Source organism: Micromesistius poutassou (assembly GCF_964030765.1).
Source record: "Micromesistius poutassou genome assembly, chromosome: 10".
Lineage (NCBI taxonomy): Eukaryota > Metazoa > Chordata > Actinopteri > Gadiformes > Gadidae > Micromesistius > Micromesistius poutassou.
Genome location: NC_140280.1, coordinates 5164330 through 5186239, shown reverse-complemented (window position 1 = coordinate 5186239; position 21910 = coordinate 5164330). Strand labels below are relative to the sequence as shown.

At 50.0% G+C, this 21910-nt stretch overlaps 1 protein-coding gene across 1 annotated transcript; it reads right to left on the bottom strand.

Moving 5' to 3' along the window:
- Positions 1-7848: 7848 nt before the first annotated feature.
- On the bottom strand, positions 7849-17911 carry adssl (adenylosuccinate synthase, like). The gene is made up of 13 exons (XM_084473943.1): positions 17674-17911; positions 16220-16322; positions 16047-16115; positions 14447-14497; positions 14059-14125; positions 13583-13690; positions 12969-13050; positions 12414-12540; positions 11986-12140; positions 11536-11660; positions 10490-10587; positions 8753-8902; positions 7849-8382 (listed from the first exon to the last, which is right to left on the bottom strand). Exons 1-13 carry the CDS (start codon positions 17893-17895, stop codon positions 8330-8332), a joined length of 1410 nt encoding a protein of 469 aa, XP_084330069.1. The 5' UTR covers positions 17896-17911; the 3' UTR covers positions 7849-8329.
- Between the last annotated feature and the right edge of the window lie 3999 nt (positions 17912-21910).

Sequence of the window (21910 nt, the reverse complement as noted above, 5' to 3'; positions counted from 1 at the left end):
GAGGGTGCGGGTCGGTTCGGTCTGCAAAGGTGCGGCATGGGTCGCGTTTCCACCACCAAAAGTGGGCGTGACCCGGACCGAGCCGTATTGAGCCGTACTCGTCTCGCAGTACTACTCCGTTGAGCTACTGAGATGCCTGAAAGGGTGCCAGCGAGATTGAGCTACACACCCTGCCCGTTGATTGGTTGACAGAATCATCCCTGCCGTGCAACAGGGGGATAATAAAAAACAAACACAGTACCCGCAAGGTATTTCTGGACAACGGCGAAAGCGTAGTTTATTGAAGAAAATGTTGTGCAAAAGTTTGCCGTCCTTCTTGGACGTCCTACATTGTTGCTCTTTCTTCATTGTGTCACGTTCTTCTTTTTCCTTTGATTTATTAGCAGGCTACACTGTGTCGGGCTGCTGTGAGATCACGATGCTTACGTGGCTGCCGTGGCTATCGCCATCCGGCTTAAACCCCGCCCACCATAAGGGTACTGTCGGCGGTGGAAACGCAAGCCTTAGCCTGAGCTGGACTATACCATACCCTCACTACTGGGCTGAGGCGTGCTGGGTCCGAAGCGTACCCGCTGGGGGAAATGCGTCATTATTGACACAAGGCTGTCCTGAGAGCTTTGGATAGAACGGTTTGTTTCACTATTTCAGTCGTTGTTTTGGTCCAAAGCGACGTTGATGTAATCTTGTTACGGGTCATTAGGGAGCAGGTAGGGGTCAGAGGTCATCTTGTTACAGGTCATTAGGGAGCAGGTAGGGGTCAGAGGCCATCTTGTTACGGGTCATTAGGGAGCAGGTAGGGGTCAGAGGCCATCTTGTTACGGGTCATGAGGGTGGTTCGTGAGTGTTAGCCGTTTGGGTTGCAGTGCTGGCCTACCCATGATGCAACGCTCCGTTAAGAGCCCTCCTGGAAATGCGCAAAATATGTTTTTTTAAAACACAAAGGAAAAGCATTGATTATAGATTTTTCCTTTTTTCCTTGTCTAGTGTCATTTCCCCTGGTTATGGGGTGTGGGAGGAATCCATTGATCAACGGGTTAACATGTACTAACTCTCCTCTAACTCTCCCCTTTAACGCCTTGGCCTTGCGTCCGACGTCACCTCTGAGGTCGTGGGTGAAACCTCTTCTAGATTTATAAGAAATACCCCTTTATGTTTGGATCCTATAGCTGGAGGTTGGAAGGCCGCCAGCAGACACACTTGGCAGAGTGGGACGTCCCGTAAGAGATGACCACTCAGAGACAGACGGAGTCTGAGGAGGAAATCTGGACACAAAACAACTCTAACTCATCCGCGTCGGGAACGGCAGCGTCCCAATAACAATGAGCAGGTCCGGACGGGGCGGGTGTTAATAGCTGTTCTGATGCGAATAGCAGTTTCTTTTTTTAATGGAATCAGTTGGATGGAGAATGTCACGCTCCAGGGACTCTTTCGTACGGGAATGGATTTATTTTTCATTTATTTGAGTCAACTCTCCCCTTGCAGTCCGTGCTCCACGCTCCAGCACGGCTGCGGCCGCCCTTGTAGTCAGCAGAAGCTCTGGCCCACGATCAGCGAGGACCAATAAACGTCACGCTGACAGTAAAATACCCCTCCCCTCCTGACAGCCTTTAATAACCCTCCCAAACCCAGTGCGCCCCCCCCCTCCATTTACTAAATGATAGATCTGGACTCCAGACACGCTTTGTTTGCAAAACCCCAAGTTCTCACGTCTCAGTGTCCTGCGGACGGTGGACAACCGAGCGTGACTACAGGAGGCAGAGGGGAGCCACAGCACACTACAGCTGGCTGACACATAATCATATGGACTAATATACATATATATATATATATATATATATATATACACACACGTATATATCCATTTATATACATATATAAACACATATATATATACATTTATATGTATATCTAGAAATAAAATATAATCTCAATCTATACCTTCTCAATATCGATCTATAATATCACTATCATCATATATGAATCATATTTGATGATATCGATCTATAATATCAATATCATCATATATGAATCATATTTCCATTCAGCATCACAGTATTTTTACATCTCCAGTCATCACTAAACACATAAACGTAACGTAGTATTTCATCCCTCTCCATGTCATTCTCCTAAATAACACAGAATAACAACATGTGAACTATAGTAAATACACACTATGAGATAAACGCTACAATAGCGAGAGTGAAAGGAGCTCTGGTAGGAAGGAGGAGAGAGAGAAGCTGAGTAGTAAAAAGGAACCAACCTCACGCAGGGAAGGGATTGCAGCAGTGGCAACACAACTACAGAGAGAGATTACACAGCGGAGTGGGCGAGAGAGTGGGGGAGAGAGGGGAGAGTGAGAGGCAGGGGAGAGAGAGGAGAGAGAAAGAGGGGGAGAGGGAGCAGGGGAGAGAGAGGAGAGAGAAAGAGGGGGAGAGGGAGCAGGGGGGAGAGAGGAGAGAGAAAGAGGGGGAGAGGGAGCAGGGGAGAGAGGGAGGCAGAGAGAGCGACCGAGCAGTAGCAGTAGCAGCAGCAGTAGTAGTTGTAGTATTACTGCATCCCGACCGCGTCCAGCGCTCCATTACCACTTAGAGGCCTGAGGCTCCGCACTGGGCCAGTGACCAGTGACCAGCACCCCCCCCCCCCCCCCCCCCCCTCCGACCACACCCCCACCACACCCCCCCCATACCCCCACCCAACCAGCCACCACACCCCCACCCCCCCCCCCCGACCACACCCCCCCATACCCCCACCCAACCAGCCACCACACACCCCCCCCCCCCGACCACACCCCCACCCCCCCCCCCCCCACCCCCCCGACCACACCCCCCCATACTCCCACCCAACCAGCCATCACACCCCCCCACAAAGACTCCCACCCAACCAGCCACCACACACCCCCACAAAGACTCCCACCCAACCAGCCACCAGACGGTGGGGGGAGGGGGGGGGGGGGGGGGGCGCCGGCGTTGGGCGGACACTGGCGTCCGGCGGACGCCAGTGTCTTACCTCAGAGAGAGAGAGAGAGAGAGAGAGACCACTGCTGAGTTCAGAAGAACATAAAAGACACTCCATCAAGCAGACTTCATTGGCAGGAGGTGAGGGGGAGTGATGGAGGAGAGAGAGAGACAAAGACCGTGGGGGAGAGAAAGAGAGAATGGATAACAGAGGGAGAGTGAGGGGGGGGAGTGGGGAGCGGAGGACAGAGGAAGAGAGAGAGGGAGGGAGGGAGAAAGGGGGAGGTCGAACAGTAGGAGTGGAACCAGCGGCCATAAACACGTTCAGACGGAGAGAAGTTCTAATCCTCCAGTGGCAGACGGGGCAGCTGACCCGCTCAGCACTGCTCTCCAGAGCCAACAGCATGCACACACACACACACACACACACACACACACACACACACACACACACACACACACACACACACACACACACACACACACACACACACACACACACACACACAGGGGCGCTGGCTACTGCCCTGGTGGTAATGATAGAACATATAAACATAAGCCACACACACAAACACACAATCACATGGAATAACTCACACACAAGGACACGAGCGCTGGCCCACACACACACACACACACACACACACACACACACACACAAATAATCAGAAACACACAATATTCATAAGCAGACACACACACACACACACACATTAATAAGCATACCCACAGAAACACTCACACACTCGTAGGCAAACACACATACAAACAAACAAAGGACCAAAAAAAGTGGGACAGCAGTTCTGTCACTCAGCCATCGAAGGCTGCGTGAATGGATGAGTGATGAGGAGAGAGGAAGGAGAGGAGAGAGAGAGAGAGAGAGGGGAGAGAGAGGAGGGAGGAGGGAGGAGAGGGGAGAGAGGGGAGGGGGAAGAGAGGAGGGAGGAGAGAGAGAGAGAGAGAGGAGAGAGAGAGGGGAGAGAGAGAGAGAGAGAGAGAGAGAGGGTAGCTCTACTTCCAGAACACCTCATCATATAAACATAAGACAATTGGAACAGCGGTGACCTCAAACTATCGAATGCTGTGGGTTTTATTTGGTTTAAATTATACAGTATTAATTTACTGTAAAACAACCTCACCACCTGTAAACCCCTTATTGCCTTTACTCGCCATTTCTGCACTCTAAAACGGTAAGTACAATGGCTATTGTATTCAAATGTTATCTTTTCTCCGTTCGTAACAGTGCGCTGTTGTCGGGCGCGAGGTTCTCCTCCGTAGTACTCAAGACTCATGAACAGGAGAAAGTGTCAATTAACTGAAGAGGCACTTCCTGTGGAGGCGGCGTTCGCACCGCAGACGTCTGCCTCATCGCTCAGCACCCACAGCTCATCAGACAGGGCTCTGATATCATCACCTCCGCCCCTCCGCCGGCCGACCCAGAGAGCGGCTCATACCCTCCGGCGCTCAGCCGTCACCTGGTTCCTGTGGAGTCTGCGTCAGCTCCGCTCACGGCCTCTGAGCGGCCCGGGAGGAAGTGGGACCGGAGAGAGACGGAAGAGGAGGGCCGGATTTGGACGATAACTCCCAACAACACAAGGTCCCGCCCTCCCTCTCTGCTGCCTGCTCTCGGATATATACCCCCCCCTCAGCGTTCTCAAACCTGGGGTGGAGCTGAGGCTGAACCAATCACGGAACACGCATTCCTTGATTGGTCAAAATGAGGCAGGAGCAGACTAAAGTCTGATCGTCATAGAGACAGAGGCCTTCACCTAGAAACAGGTTCTCTGAGAGTTTCACCGTCTAAAAGCTGACGCCTACCGTATTAAAGCTCTTAAACCTCCTGCACCTTTACCTCCAGCATCCGGTGAGGTAAGAAATGCAGCTCCAGTCGTTTATGTAACAAGAACCTAAACAATGAAGGGAAATATGAATGAATATTAATCATTTCCATTAGAGTCCTCACATAATGGGGAACCACAAAACATTCATCAGACAAATAAAAACACAGTTTTGGGTGATTGGAACTATAGACAAAATATATACAAGTTACCGTATATATATTTGAATATATATACACTGTGTAAACACAATATATATATATAAAATACACCAATATCCTATCTTCAACCTCAAACCTCTACCTCCACGTGCATCAGGACCTCCACCTCGTCCCTTAATGAAAGACTCTCTGTAAGCCGATCCTCCATCACCCATCACTCCTGCAGTCCAAGGTGAGGCCGGCCTCCTATTGCTGGAAAGGCTGAATGTGATTTATTGTCTGCACTCACCAGATAAACTGCTAAACACATTTCAGCTCCTCAACTCAATCTGGGTAAGAGCCGCGCTGCTGCTGTCTGCTCCCCAGCAGCGGCCAGAAGGAGCGGGCGTCTGGAGCCCTGACGGGGGGGGGGGGGCACAGCGGCGCTCCGAGAGGTCAGAGGTCAACGGCCCTGAGAGGTCAACGCTCTGGGCGGAGCTCCGAGAGGTCAGAGGTCAAGTCTCTGGGCGGAGCTCCGAGAGGTCAGAGGTCAAGGGCTCTGAGAGGTCAGCGCTGCGGGCGGAGCTCCGAGAGGTCAGAGTTCAAGGCTCTGGGCGGAGCTCCGAGAGGTGAGAGGTCAACACTCTGGGCGGAGCTCCGAGAGGTCAGAGGTCAACGCTCTGGGCGGAGTCAGCAGCTCGGTCAACAGAGACAATGTCAATGTCTACTCTATTAAGATATCATCGATGGCCAAATGTCAGATTCCTACTCTAGAAGACACATGTTCTATTTTAACGTCTCTTCTCATCCTGCCGTTATGACGCATTATTCAGAGAGGTGGGTTCGATTCGCTGTCGGAAAATGACTGGAAAGATCACCACATCCAGCTGTCGCCATCTTCATCCACATTATTTATGGAAATAAAGGATTTAAATATACATTTACAATCTGCATGAATCAGCTCAGACTATTTCTTTATAATCATCACACACGGATCCACTTTTTTCAGAAGCTACAGCAACACACACACACACACACACACACACACACACTCCTTACTTTTCCCTCTTGCTCTTCCTTCACTTCACGGTTGCTTCAACGTTTTTCTAAGGCGCCTGAATCCACAGGGAGAGAGAGTTAGTGCTCAGCAGTTCACCGTCACATCAGCGCCGGACAGGTGACACGCGACCGGCAGGAGGTGTAAGGCGACCGGCGGCGACAGCTCTGCGATCACAAAACGACCGGACGTGCGGACGGCGAGAAGGCGAGTGAGCGTCTGATGACTGGACTTCGATTATGAGGAGCATTTTTTTTTTTTTTTTTCAATTAACTCATCTCACATTCATGAAGTCTGGTTTGTGATGACGCAGGCGTTCCTCCGGCCGCGAGCTGAGGCTTTGCAGACGTGTGCAGTTCAGGCCTAAAGAGGCACTTTAGAGCTACGGGAAGATGTGGGAGAAACGCCGTATTGATGTTCTCTGGTAAAGCAACAGTATGACCGAGGAGAGGAGGAACAGAGGCTGTGGAGGTGTATAAAGTATACATCTATCTGGTATTACAGAGGGCAGGAGGAACATACGCTGTGGAGGTGTATAAAGTATACATCTATCTGGTATTACAGAGGGCAGGAGGAACATACACTGTGGAGGTGCATAAAGTATACATCTATCTGGTATTACAGAGGCTGTGGAGGGGATCCAGAGAAGGTTTTAACTCTGCCTAAAGGCTGATCAACAACCCCACCAATGATTTGCTCCAAGGCAAATGGCGACTGGTACGGCTCCACTGACTTTTGCTGGATAACTCCATGAAGGTGGCGACTGTGGGGGTAAAGTAGGGCCCAGTGTGAAAGGTCAAACCCAGCTCACACCAAACCAACGTCGCCCCCACACCAGAAGCCGAATGGCTGAATAAGATTCAAATATTACCAAGATTTTCAGTTGCAACATTTTATTCAGAAACTGGTTCTGACCGGTGTGCTCCGTAATCCTGAAGCCGAAGAATCGCACTGAGATGCTTCACACCTTGTATCGATCCGGTTACAATCCATTCTGTCCGTTAATCACATTCCTGCAAGAAGGCTTTTACCGAGGGAGGACGGCACATACTGAAGGAGATGGGAGGAAACAGCAGAAGATATGACGAGTGTGTGTGTGATGAGACATACTAAGGTGAAGCTGAAGTTGCAACGGAAGAAGCCTGCATCTCATAATCGTCATAATCAAGACCATAATACGTTCCCTTTAAGAACGGGCCCCTATTTTACCAACTCACCAGCCTTTAGAAGCCATTTTAAATCCATCCAGTTGTGACATCACCAGCAGAAGAGTCCACAGCAAACGACAGATCCACGCCAAGCCACAAGTTGGTACACAAGTTCTGCCAGGAAGGCCACTCCCACTTGTGATGTCACAACAGGATAAACTCTGAAATTGCTCAGCGTGACCCCCTCACACATTGGACAAAAAAAAACAAATTTCAAATCTTTATAGTTTTCCACTCATCGGAAGAAGAGTAAAGTTGGTAAATTAAATTCACCCAGAGGCACGAAGGTCAAATGAAAACATTTATTAACAGCAGTAACAGTCAGTGAATCACAATGAAATGGAAGAGCGTAGGAAACAGGAATTATTATAACCAACAAATGGAACACAACCCCCCCCCCCCCCCCGGGTCCCCGCTGGCTATCCTAAAGACCCCTGCCCCCCGCTGGCTATCCTAAAGACCCCTGCCCACCCCCCTGGACCCCGCTGGCTCTCCTGAAGACCCCCGCCCCCCCCCCCCCCCCCGCCCGGACCCCCCCGGCTCTTCTAGACCCCTGCCCCCCCCCCCCCGGACCCCGCTGGCTCTTCTAGACCCCTGGCCCAGTAGGACCTGCTGGCTCTAAGACCTCTGCAGAGGACTCATGGAGCGGGCGGGGGCGGGTGCTGTTCACTAGCTGGTGCTGTGGTCATTAACAATATGGATCATCAATTAACATTTGAAAAACAAGAGAAATAATCAGGTTCATTTTCTTTTCTTTTGTTATTTTATAACTTTATTATTGTCCCTCACACTGCACTGATAGCGTAGTTGATTAAAAACAGGATTATAATGAACCAAACAATGTGTACTTATAGACAGTATAAAGATGTAAAATGATCTCTAGTCCGTTTTAAACCCTACATCTAAGTCTTAAGTGTTCCCTCAGAAACAAAGTCCAGACCCAACATAAGTTCATCTCCGCTTTAAAAGACTCACTCTAATAAATACACAATGTTTCGTGAATCCATCTTAAATTACACAAATTGGAAGAATTACCGGAAATGTCGAAAACAACTAAAAGGAAGCCGAGCGCTACGGCAGTCTGTGGTCTGATCCGCCTCCGACCGTCCCATTGGTTCAGAGAAACAGCCAATCAGAACAGCTTGATCATGCTCTCCCGGGACTTTCCGACGCCGACCCATTTAACTGAATAAGAAAAAACAGGAAATAAAGAAAAAAAACGCAGAAAGATGAAACCTGAGCAGCTTCTTCCTGAAGACCGGAGTGGTTTAGTTACATTAGAGCAACAAGCAGTCACTCACACACACAAAGACGCACACATAGCTAGACGCACACACGCACACACAGCTAGACGCACACACACACACACACACACCCACACCCACAGCTAGACGCGCACACACACACCTAGAGTTAGACTCACTCATACACAAATACAAAAGCAGACACACATACAAACAGACAATAAAACAGACACACACACACATACAGGCAGACACACACACACACACATATACACAGATGTACAAACACACACACACATCCCCCCCAGTACCTGGGACCTGCAGGAAGTCCTCTATGAAGTGGATGTAGTCGCGGGCCTGGGGGGGCAGGGCCTCCAGGCTGCGGACCCCCTCTGTGCTGCAGCACCACCCAGGGAGGGTCTTATAGTCCACCTTCACCCGTGTCAGCACGTCCATGTTGGCTGGAGGAAACACCAGTTAACACACCAGTAACCACACCAGTTACCACACCAGTTAACATACCAGTAACCACACCAGTAACCACACCAGTAACCACACCAGTAACCACACCAGTTAACATACCAGTAACCACACCAGTAACCACACCAGTAACCACACCAGTTAACATACCAGTAACCACACCAGTAACCACACCAGTTAACATACCAGTAACCACACCAGTAACCACACCAGTAACCACACCAGTTCACCCAGCGAGGGAGGGAGTGGGAGAGCGAGTGAGTGAGTCTATGTGAGTGTGTCTATGTGAGTGAGTGAGTGAGTCTATGTGAGTGAGTGAGTGAGTCTATGTGAGTGTGTCTATAGCCGCTTTTCCACCGCCAGTACCAACTCGACTCGACTCGACTCGCCTCGACTCAACTCGGTTTGGTTGCGTTTCCATCTAAAAAAGTACCTCTTCAATGTGGGCGGGTCGTAGAAAAGAACCTCTCCACCGTGGGCGGGTCGTCATTAGGTTTTAATCACGGGAGACGCGATTCCCGGGAAATCTGAATCTGATCAAGACTATTTCCTGATTCCCGGGAAAGGTTATGATGGGAAATAAAATAAAATAAAAAGCGCAATGACTGCGCGTCTATTGTTGTCATACGGTAACGTTGATAGAGGCGAAACTCGAGCCCTAGGAAAGGAACGACACTGAAACGAAACAGCGAAACGCCGGTCCGTGGACTCCAGCCACGCCGGACACACACAACCACGCCCGACACACATAACGACGCGCAGCCTAACTCTAGCCCCGGGAAAGGAGCGACACACACGGCGAAACGCTGATCAGTGTCCCCCTCTGGAGCGGGTTCGTGGACTCCAACCACGCCGGACACAACTTAACTTGAGTGAATATTCCCATTTACAGCCGCTGGCCAATCAGTTACCAGCAGCCTGTTTACGTCACACAAAAGTACCTACTCCGCTGGCATGGAACCTCGACGGAGGTAGTACTAAAAAAAAGTACCCGGTACTAGGTACCAGGTACTTTTTTTGCCAATGGAAACGCAAATAAGGCGTGGCGAGTCGAGTCGAGTCGAGTCGAGTCGAGTAGGTACTGGCGGTGGAAAAGCGGCATACGTGAGTGAGTGAGTGAGTCTATGTGAGTGAGTGAGTGAGTCTATGTGAGTGAGTGAGTGAGTCTATGTGAGTGAGTGAGTCTATGTGAGTGAGTGAGTCTATGTGAGTGAGTGAGTGAGTCTATGTGAGTGAGTGAGTCTATGTGAGTGAGTGAGTCTATGTGAGTGAGTGAGTGAGTCTATGTGAGTGAGTGAGTCTATGTGAGTGAGTGAGTCTATGTGAGTGAGTGAGTGAGTCTATGTGAGTGAGTGAGTGAGTCTATGTGAGTGAGTGAGTGAGTCTATGTGAGTGAGTGAGTCTATGTGAGTGAGTGAGTGAGTGAGTCTATGTGAGTGAGTGAGTCTATGTGAGTGAGTCTATGTGAGTGAGTGAGTCTATGTGAGTGAGTGAGTGAGTCTATGTGAGTGAGTGAGTCTATGTGAGTGAGTGAGTGAGTCTATGTGAGTGAGTGAGTGTCCTCCTACCGGGGAAGCTGGGCAGGGTCTCCCCGTCCACCTTGTACATGATGCCCACTTTGATCTCCGTTAGCGTGTCCAGGATGTCCAGCTTGGTCAGAGCGATCCTGGAACGGAGAGGAGCATCAATCATCTAGCACCGCAGGAAGCTGAGGGTCAACTACTATACTAGGTCTCCTCTAAACCCATGTTACTGAAAGTCCCGCCCTCTCCTCTAAACCCATGTTACTGAAAGTCCCGCCCTCTCCTCTAAAGCCATGTTACTGAAAGTCCCGCCCTCTCCTCTAAACCCATGTTACTGAAAGTCCCGCCCTCTCCTCTAAAGCCATGTTACTGAAAGTCCCGCCCTCTCCTCTAAAGCCAAGTTACTGAAAGTCCCGCCCTCTCCTCTAAACCCATGTTACTGAAAGTCCCGCCCTCTCCTCTAAACTTATGTTACTGAAAGTCCCGCCCTCTCTAAACATGTAGCTGATAGTCCCGCCCTCTCCTGTAAACCCATGTTACTGAAAGTCCCGCCCTCTCTTCCAAACCCATGTAGCTGAAAGTCCCGCCCTCTCCTCTAGACCCATATAACTGAAAGTCCCGCCCTCTTCTCTAAAGCCATGTAACTGAAAGTCCCGCCCTCTCCTCTAAACCCATGTTACTGAAAGTCCCGCCCTCTCCTCTAAACTTATGTTACTGAAAGTCCCGCCCTCTCTAAACATGTAGCTGATAGTCCCGCCCTCTCCTCTAAACCCATGTTACTGAAAGTCCCGCCCTCTCTTCCAAACCCATGTAGCTGAAAGTCCCGCCCTCTCCTCTAAACCCTTGTAGCCGAAAGTCCCGCCCTCTCCTCTAGACCCATATAACTGAAAGTCCCGCCCTCTCCTCTAGACCCATATAACTGAAAGTCCCGCCCTCTCCTCTAAATCCATGTAACTGAAAGTCCCGCCCTTCTCCAATCTAACCAGTGTAACAGAAAGTCCTGCCCTCTCCACTAACTAATTTGGACTAGTAGGTTCTGATCCAGCGTTCTGTTAGCTCCACCCCGTGGGAGCAACTGATTGGGTCCTTACGCGCTGAAACCGTTGACCATGTGGGCGTATCGGACCAGGATTAGGTCCAGCCAACCACAGCGCCGCTTCCTGCCTGTGGTCACGCCCACTTCCCGCCCCCGGGACTGCAGCAGGGCCCCCGTCTCCTGAGGGGGGGGGCGAACCAACACACAGGGGGGGGTCAGCAGAACCAACACACGGGGGGGGGGGGGGGGGGGGGGGGGGTCTCTGTGGTTCTTGGCATCAGGGCCCAGCTGATACAGTACTTGATACTTAATACTTAATAGTACTCAATACTTTGATTACATTTGGGGCAAAGAGCAGCTGGTGGTGAAACACAAGCAGACCCTCCTGGTCCGGACTCCACGAGCACGTAGCACATGAGGCGTGTGTATCTATGCAGTAGTACTGCAGTAGTGGTGGTGGTACTGTAGTACTACTGCAGTACTGCAGTAGTGTGGTGGTACTCACGTTGTCCTGCTCGGTGGGGAAGGCCCCCACCCCCACCCTGGTGGTGTAGGCCTTCACCACGCCGTAGACCCGCCCCACGTGGCAGGGGGGCACGCCCAGGCCCGTGCAGACCCCGCCCACCGTGCAGTTCGAGGATGTCACGAAGGGGTAGGTCCCTGGGGATCAATACATATGATTATTCATCTTAATATTAATAACACACAGCCGTCAAGAAGGGGTAGGTCCCTGGGATCAATACATATGATTATTAACATTAATATTAATAACACACAGCCATCAAGAAGGGGTAGGTCCCTGGGGATCAATACATATGAGTATTAATATTAATATCAATACAGAGACGTCACAAGTGGTAGGTCCCTGGGGATCAATACATATGAGTATTAATAATACATGGAGACGTCAGAAGGGGCTCGGGGTCCGCTCACCAAAGTCGATGTCCAGCAGGGCGGCGTTGGCGCCCTCCACCAGGATCTTCTTGCTGGGCCCCGTCAGCGCCTGGTGCATGAAGTACACGCCGTCCGTCACCAGGGGGCGCAGCCGGCCCACGTAGCCCTGCACACAGAGCTCGCTTTAGAACACACTCACGCTCGCTTTAGAACACTGACACGCTTTAGAACACTGACACACTTTAGAACACACTCACACACGCTTTAGAACACTCACACGCTCGCTGTAATGTAATGCAGGACTTTGTAAAGTCTCTTATTATCTTCAAATGCACTGTGGATAAAACATAATCATATAATTATTTACATATTATATACACTACCGTTCAAAGTTGAGTCACTTAGAAATGTCCTTATTTTTTTCAATGTTGACAACACTAAATTAATCAGATACAGTCTAGACATTGTTAATGTGGTAATTGACGGTTCTAGCAGGAAACGGCTGATCTTCAATGGAATATCTACATAGGTGTACAGAGGCCCGTTCCCAGCCACCATCCCCCTCCTAACGGTGCGGCTTGGGGGGGTGCTTACTTTGAGCTGCTCCAGCTCCCCCTCCACGTCCAGGTTGAGGTTGGGGTACATGGTGAGGAAGTGGTCTGCCAGTACACGGAACCTGGGGGGGAGGGGGGGGCAGGAGTTAGGGGGTGAAGGTCTTCACCAACAGAGACCTACGGCCCACAGACTACCACAGCTGGACGTTAGGAGCTATGACAGAAAATACAGCAAAAGGGGTATAAAGTCTAGATGCACAGAGGTCAGCACAGCGCTGCGTCTCCATAGCAACCCAGCTCAACCCAATCCATCCCGTTCCCGGTGGAACGCCACCGGCGGGGACACGACCGCTACCGGATCACCGTGGAAACTGGTTTCACTTCTGGAACCCGGTGATAAAACACAGACTGACGGACGACCGGTCAGAACCAGACTGAACCCCCCCGGACCCCAACCCCCCCCTCACGAAGGACCGCTCAGTAGAACCTGAGACTGGTGGCCCCCGGCCTGGTGACATCACCACCATGATGGCCCCCACAATGCAAAGCTCCGCCCCCGGTCCCCCACAAAGCAAAGCTCCACCCCCGTCCCCCACAATGCAACGCTCCGCTCCTCCTCCACTCTGGACGAGGAGCGGGTAGAGAGCCGCTTACTTCTCCTCGAACACGGGGAAGTCGGACACCAGGTCGCAGATCCGCAGGCCGTTACGGGCTGCCTTGGAGGAGTAGGCGGGGCCAATGCCCTTCTTGGTCGTGCCCAGACTGAGAGAGCGAGAGCGAGAGAGAGACACACACAGTTAGTTAATACATTAATAAAGAGGTTATCAGTAGTGTAAACAGGTCCTGACTGGTGATGTGTCTGATCACTGGGGGAGGAGCCTGACGTGGTAGTGGGTGTGTCTGATCGCTGGGGGAGGAGCCTGATGAGGTAGTGGGTGTGTCTGATCGCTGGGGGAGGAGCCTGATGAGGTAGTGGGTGTGTCTGATCACTGGGGGAGGAGCCTGACGTGGTAGTGGGTGTGTCTGATCGCTGGGGGAGGAGCCTGACGTGGTAGTGGGTGAGTCTGATCACTGGGGGAGGAGCCTGACGTGGTAGTGGGTGTGTCTGATCACTGGGGGAGGAGCCTCACTTCTTGCCGCCCTGCTGCTGTCTCTGCTGCTCCTGGATCCCGTCCACGGCCTGGTGGAAGTTGAACACTGCAGGACGGGGACGCAATCATTAACCCCTCAATAACACCTCTCAATAATCAATACATTATATATTAACACCAATCAATACATTATATAACAACACATCAATCAATACATTATATAATAAAGCCCAACCCCCATCAGTAATAAATAAAATATCAAAACACATCTCAATAAACGGTTATAAAATCAGACTTCTCAATAATCAATACATTGATTACATACACCTTAAACCTCTAAAATACCGATCACTTAAAAAATAGCACATAACACCTGAATAATCAATAGATTATTAAGTATTGATCCATCGGAAGACTCTGGACTCACCGATGTGAGCACGATCGGAGATCTTCAGCCTCTCCTCCCAACCCTGGAGACCTGAGGACCACAACATTGATCAGAGGACAGGCTGGACTAGAGACACACTAGATACACTGTAGATACACTGTAGATACACTGTAGATACTGCAGACCACAACACAGATCAGAGGACAGGCTGGACTAGATACACTGTAGATACACTGTAGATACACTGTAGATACACTGCAGACCACAACACAGATCAGAGGACAGGCTGGACTAGATACACTGTAGATACACTGTAGATACACTGTAGATACACTGCAGACCACAACACAGATCAGAGGACAGGCTGGACTAGATACACTGTAGATACACTGTAGATACACTGCAGACCACAACACAGATCAGAGGACAGGCTGGCCTAGATTAGGGCTGTCACTTTTGAGAAAAATCAAGTTCGAACGGATATCGAATATCAAGCAACGTATTCGAATATATTCAAATATCTACGAGCCCCCCCGCCCCCCCCCCTATAAAATAACACTGTAACGGAGATTCAATTACAAATGTATAACGTGGCAAGAGGAGACATAAACAGGACTAAGGCCATATCCTCTTTGTTTGTAACAGTATATCAATTTAAATCAATATCAAGTGCCACTATACATACCACATTAGGCTATGCAATGAAAAACAAAAACGGAATCAGAACTGCACAGCGCAAACAATGACGCGGCAACTTAAACAGAAGACCAGCAGCAGGAGTACTAAGGCTTATAGCCTATCTGCAAGAAATTCATTTCTTAATGTTTTTTGCTAGAAACACACGTTGGGAGCGCACAGACGTGCCTGGCACACACAGGGATTTACGCGTCAATATATTTATGGCAGCCCGTGTCTCTCCACAAATGCAGCGTGTTGCTGTCAGTGGGGATGACTTGGGGTCGCAATTAACCGCTCAGGCTGGCTGCTCCGTACGTTAGCCTATCCATTTTCGAATCAGGAAATATTATTTGCTTGATTAGAGAGCCCGCGAATGGATGAGATGGTAAACAATAAAATAAAAAGTAAAAACCAAACGGTCTAATCATATACTGTAAAAAATGAGCTACACTACATGGCATTTTTAAAACCGGTTTGATTATATATATTCAAATACGGATATGTCATGTCATATTTTAATGCATATTCGAAGATCGAATAAAAAGTGACAGCCCTAGCCTAGATACACACTAGATACACAGTCGATACACAGTAGATACTGGAGACCACAACACTGATCCGAAGACAGGCTGGACTAGATACACTGTAGATACACAGTAGATTCAAGCTGGAGTAGATACGATGCTATGTCCTCAACACATGCTAAGTGAGGCAGGCTCTGAAACAGAACTAGACTCTGAACCAGAACCAGACTCTAGACCAGACTGAGAAGGCTCTTCAGCAGACTCTGAACCTGAGTTAGCCTCTAGACTCTGAGCCAGCCTCTAGACTCTGAGCCAGCCTCTAGACTCTGAGCCAGCCTCTAGACTCTGAGCCAGCCTCTAGACTCTGAGCCAGACCTGGAGCCAGACTCTGAGAAGGCTCTTCAGCAGACTTCTACCCCGGTCTGAACATCTCGTACCTTTGCCTTTCAGCAGGTTCTTCTCCGCCTCCTCAAACAGCCCTGGTAGGTGGATCACCACGCCGTTACCTGGGTGAGAGAGAAACACTTCAATCAGACGGCTCAACGGACGGGACGGACACGTCGGATGTGTTGTCGCGGTGCCGTGGTGACGGTGGGAGCGCTGAGCGTACCGATGAAGGAGACGGCCTTCTTGTTGAGGACACCGCTGGGCAGCAGGTGGAAGTCGTACTCCACCGAGTCCACCACCACCGTGTGGCCCGCGTTGTTCCCGCCCTGCGCACAACAACACGTTAGCACTAGCTTTGTGTTAGCGTAGCTTTAGCCTCAACGCAGGTCACTCTTGATGCCCTGCAGTAGAAACGTTTAGAAGTTTAGAATAAAGTTGAATTCGTCCATTTTTGCCACGCCCCCTTTTTATGTTTTATTAAATTGTGTTTAATAATGCGTCTCCTGGTTCCTCTGCGAGCAGCTCCATAGCGAGGGCCAGGAGTCAAACAATACCGAAAACCACGAGACTCCACGATGACGGTTTAAATAGAGCAGTCGGCTGAGGACTGCCTGGAGGTCTGAGGCAGCAGGTCTGAGGCTGCAGGGTCCAACGCCACACCCCCAAAACTAACACGGCCAGTCACACACCGAGACGCAGAGCTTGAGGTCTGGAGACCCAGTCAGCTGAGCCTGGGGGGGGGGGGGGTTTGAATCCCGACATGGCTCATGCTATCTCCAGAGAACAGAGTCCATAGACAGAGGGACTAAACCCCGGAGCTTCAGTCAGCTGCAGAGCATCACAGCGTCGGCCCGGGGGGGACTCTGGTTAAGACGTCCTTATCTCGGCCTCCTTTATCAGACCACAGCGTGGAGGCCACGAGATGGCCAACCAACCCCCCCCCGCTTGAAACACACACACACACACACACACACCCAGACACACAAAGAGGAACGACAGGCCCAGACCGGTTGGGGACGGTACGACGGAGAACTCCACCGTGGCACCAGAGAGGACGTGTGAGTCGACGAGTGAGGCCAAAACGAGACCTCATGAGGCCATGACCTCACTGTGACCTCATTGGGTTTTGAGTCCATTTCCCAGGAAAGACTTTCCTGTCGTTGTTGAACGTTTTCTATGCGAGGTCAACAAGACAACACAAATAACACTTTGCTTTCAATTCATGGGTTTTAATTTCTCTCCACTAACTCATTTGAGTGACTCCTCCTCTGGTCTGAACATCAGTCTATCTTCACCTCCATGCCGTTCTGGACTTGACTGGAATGTGCGTCCTTCTGCACAACAACACGCCCCCACCGTAGTTACACAACTCCACATCCTGGAGCCACACTGCTCAAGACAAGTGTGTGCGTGTGTGAGTGTGTGTAAACATATCCGGGATGGCGTGACGGGCGGATCTCGCGCGGGTACCCTCGCCTGTTCGCGCGAGACTGCAAGGTCATTTTTATATACAAACACACACTATGCTACTGGCGCTAGCCGCGGATGACGAAGACTGCAGAGGACAGCGCGTTGACCACACAACTCAACACAACACAAACACACGCGTTACAACACCAAACACACGCACTGCGACCATAGCCTTTCTTAGCTTAGCATGTGAGTCGGGTCTCGTACCTGGCACCGGCACACGATGTCCGCGTCCATGGCCAGCAGGTCCACCACCTTCCCCTTGCCCTCGTCGCCCCACTGCGCCCCCAGCACCACCGTCACTTTGTTCCGCGGCTCCTTGTGGAGACGCAGCGCCTCGTGGAGGCCGTCCCGGGCGCGCTTCAGCACCGGCTCGCCGTTCACCGCTGCCGCTTCTTTGCCGTTCGACATCGCGCTGTTGGACGCCATGCTGCACTGGGGAGGCGCTCTGCTCCGGGACTCAGTTTACCGCGTTTCACTGCGTCGGAGGAAGTGCAGTTCTGGTCCCGGCCGCCAGGGAGCAGAATGGGGGAGAAGTGCAGTTCTGGTCCCGGCCACCAGGGAGCAGCATGGGGGAGAAGTGCAGCTGTAAAGAGTGTTTTCTGTCTCAGTCACAGTACGTAAAACACAAAGGCAGGGCCACTACATAATCAATAGAACATATAAATAATAGACAAGACTTTCTGATAACATCGCCAAATAAGAGGTACCCACTTCCATTAAACTGAAGTGAAATGACATTAGACTATCATATACATATATACTATATATATACTATTAATATACATATATATTCTATATATGCTATTATAATATACATATATACTATTATCATATACATATATACTATTATAAGTAAGGGATAATGTATAGAACGCCGGTCATTATCGGGAAATAAGTCCCTTCAGGGCGAAGCAAGACACCTCCACTTCGCGTCAGTGTCTGGTTCGCCCTGTCGGGGCTTATTTTAGATAATGACCGGCAACGTTCTATACATTATCCAGCTTACTACACGGATACTTGCCAAAACGAAAAAATAACCACACGGTGTGTCTTTTTACAATTACCATTCGTAGTGTTGATCAGTACAGAAATAGTCAGCCAAAGACGTTGACGTCGCTTAGCAACCAAATCCGCTGGGGTCGATAAATTACCGGACTATTTGCGGAGTGATACGAAAGACGTGAAAATATCCACTTTCCTTGACAGCGGTCATTATATGCTTAGCAACGGTCAATTATCGAAAAATAATTCACCACCGGAAGTTGGGAAGGCCCATGCAAGTGAACGGAGCGTTCAACAGCATTGAGAAGAGCTGTGTAAAAAATGTATATATATATACTGAAGCATGGTATTGGAATAGACCTACCTATGGTAATAATAACATAACAAGTAGTAACTAACTACTTAATTACTATAGCTACTCTCTTCATTATAACTAATAATAACTACTCTCTGATTTAATGTGTTCCACTGTAAATCAAACAGAACACAAGACCTCCTTGTTTTACTTTATTTCAGCAGCGTAAACAGAATAACAATAGAACATATAATAATATAACATATAATAATGTCAATAATAATCATAAAGTCACCAGTAGAACCAGTATAATGTCAGTACACTGTACAGGGACACCAGTAGAACCAGTTGAACCAGTATAATATCATTAGATTGTTCATGGACACCAGTAGAACCAGTATAATATCAGTAGACTGTACAGGGACACCAGTAGAACCAGTAGAATATCAGTAGACTGTACAGGGACACCAGTAGAACCAGTATAATATCAGTAGACTGTACAGGGACACCAGTAGAACCAGTAGAATATCAGTAGACTGTACAGGGACACCAGTAGAACCAGTAGAATATCAGTAGACTGTACAGGGACACCAGTAGAACCAGTAGAATATCAGCAACAGTTCAAACAGTGTTAACTCGTGACGGCATCACGATGGACGCCCGTCGTGATTGAACTGGTCGTTAGTGGGGTCCTACACAGCAGTGGCCTATAAAACTGACAGGCAACTTGAGGACGACTGGCTGTCAATTCATAGGTCATCACCCTGCGCCCCGACATGCTGTCACTCAAACACATGCTGTTGTCTGATCTGTATGTCGCTTCCGTCACAAACTCATTTCCCTCCACAGAGTAATAAAAGTCTTATCTCCAGATGCTCCTGTGTAATGGACCATTCAGGACAGAGGGCCGACAGGAAGGGGACTCTGGGCCCCCCAGGTGAGTGCGGCGCCCCCTGCAGGTAACAGCACATCCACTGGAAACAGAAGCTTCCACATGGAGTTGCTGTTACAGCCAGTGAGCACCAGGAGCCTCCACACACACACCCACACCACCCCCCCCCCCCCCCACACACACACACACGGACCCACGCCGGGACTTTTACTTGACGTTACTACAGACGCTACTCACATGACATCACAAAAAAAGTACTTTTACTCTGAAAGTATGAGCTACTTTGACATTACTACAGACACTACTCATACAAAATCACATCAGTACTTTTACTCTGAAAGTACGAGCTTGTTTGACGTTACTACAGACACTCTGTCCCGTGGCTTCCTCCCTCGGTCCTGCTGGTGGGGGGGGGGGGGCTCAAGCTTCAGAGACTTCTGGAATGAATGAAGAGAGAGAGAGAGAGAGAGAGAGAGAGAGAGAGAGAGAGGAGGAGGAGGAGGGGAGAGACAGGAGAACAAGAGACAAGAGAAATCAAAACCCAATAAAAGCATAAATAAGGTGAACTTTGAGGCTGAGATAAGTGTCGGTGCAGCCCTGACTTTGACCCGTTTCCTGCTCTGGGTTTATGAGGGCCGCTGGAGACTCTGGGGCCAAAGGCCAGCAGATAACGCTTTATGGCCGCTGTCAACATGAGGAGGTTTCAGTGTGTGTGGACACGCACACACACAGGGTGTGGCGGTGGACATTAAGCAGCCTAATGTGTGTGTTAAGGGCTCTCGGCTCTTATGGAGACACAGAGACTCCTTTGTGCTGAACGCAGAACGGCCTCAACCTGAAGGAGGTGAGCTCTCTCCCTCATGCTCACCTCTGCCCCCCCTCCTGCCAGATAGAAGCCCACTGGACCACTACCAGGTCTAGGCTCCTGCCAGATAGGAGCCCACTAGACCACTACAAGGTCTAGTCTCCTGCCAGATATGATCTAGTAGTAGTATCTTTGTAGTATCTCTGTGTAGTATCTTTGAGCCTTGTGGAGGAGAGTCCTAAATTAGTTATTACCAGGCGTCGGTAACACACTCACTTACACATTTCCTCTTCTGTATCCGTTGGTAATCATTGGTAACTATGCGGTTTTAAATGTTTTTCTAATCTCAGACACCGTTTAGTCACTACTGATGTTTGTCTCGCGCTCTGTGAATACGTCCGTTGGTCTCCGCTCTGCCAAAGGGTCTGAACCCAGACTGCATCTGTTCTCAGCCTCATGGAGCCTCGAGAGAGGCTCAGGACCGTCTGACGTCAAACCGTCTTAACGAAGGCGTCTTAAAGAAGTCTTAAGGAAGGCCTCTGTAGTCTGGAGTCAAACCCAAGTCTCAACAAAGTCTAGAAGCCGTTAACTCACCTGGTGTGGCGCGGCCCACAGGCTCCTCAGCAGGCGGTAGGGCTCTGGGTGTGGCGGTCGACGACTCCGACCAGAACCACGAGGACAGGAACCCTAACCCTAACCCTAAGCCCAACTCTAACCCTCACCCCCCAACCCTAACCCTCAACCCTAACCCTCATCCAGAACCCAAGCAGAGCCCCCACCCAGAGCAGTTGGCTAACTGACCGGAATCACCCCCACCCGGTAACCCGTTGATCAGACTCTGAGCGGGGAGCTGCACCCGGCAGCGGGACCCGAGCTCAGTGGGCAACGAGGGCCGCGCCGCGCGTTAAGAAGACCGCGGCCACCGATGGTTAATGGTTAGCCAGCGGGTCAATGTTTAACCGCCCCGCCCCTCGGCCACTTCCTGATAGCCGCGGCGAGCGAGGGGACAGTGAGGAGACCCGCAGCCTCTCCAGTATCTCAGGGGCCATTGAGCTTTAATTGTTAAATATTAATTGTGTTATCGTAGCGGCTGTTAAGTCGTTATCAGAAAAAATCAGTTGAAGTCAGAGCTTGAGGGTTTATATGTTTGTGAGGTTCGTGGCCTTGTCTGTATTACATTATGACATTATTACATTATGACAAGATGACTTTATACGAGTCCACTGCAATTAAGATGAGGTCACTTTGCTGCCCACTCATTCTCTCTCTATCTCCCTCTTTCTATCCAACACACAAACACACATACTTATATTATATTATATTTATCTCACAGACAGTGACACATTCTCGCGCACACACACGGACACATGTATACGTTCTCTCTCACACACTGTCTCACACATAGACAAACATACTATTGCTCTCGCATACACTCTCACACACACAC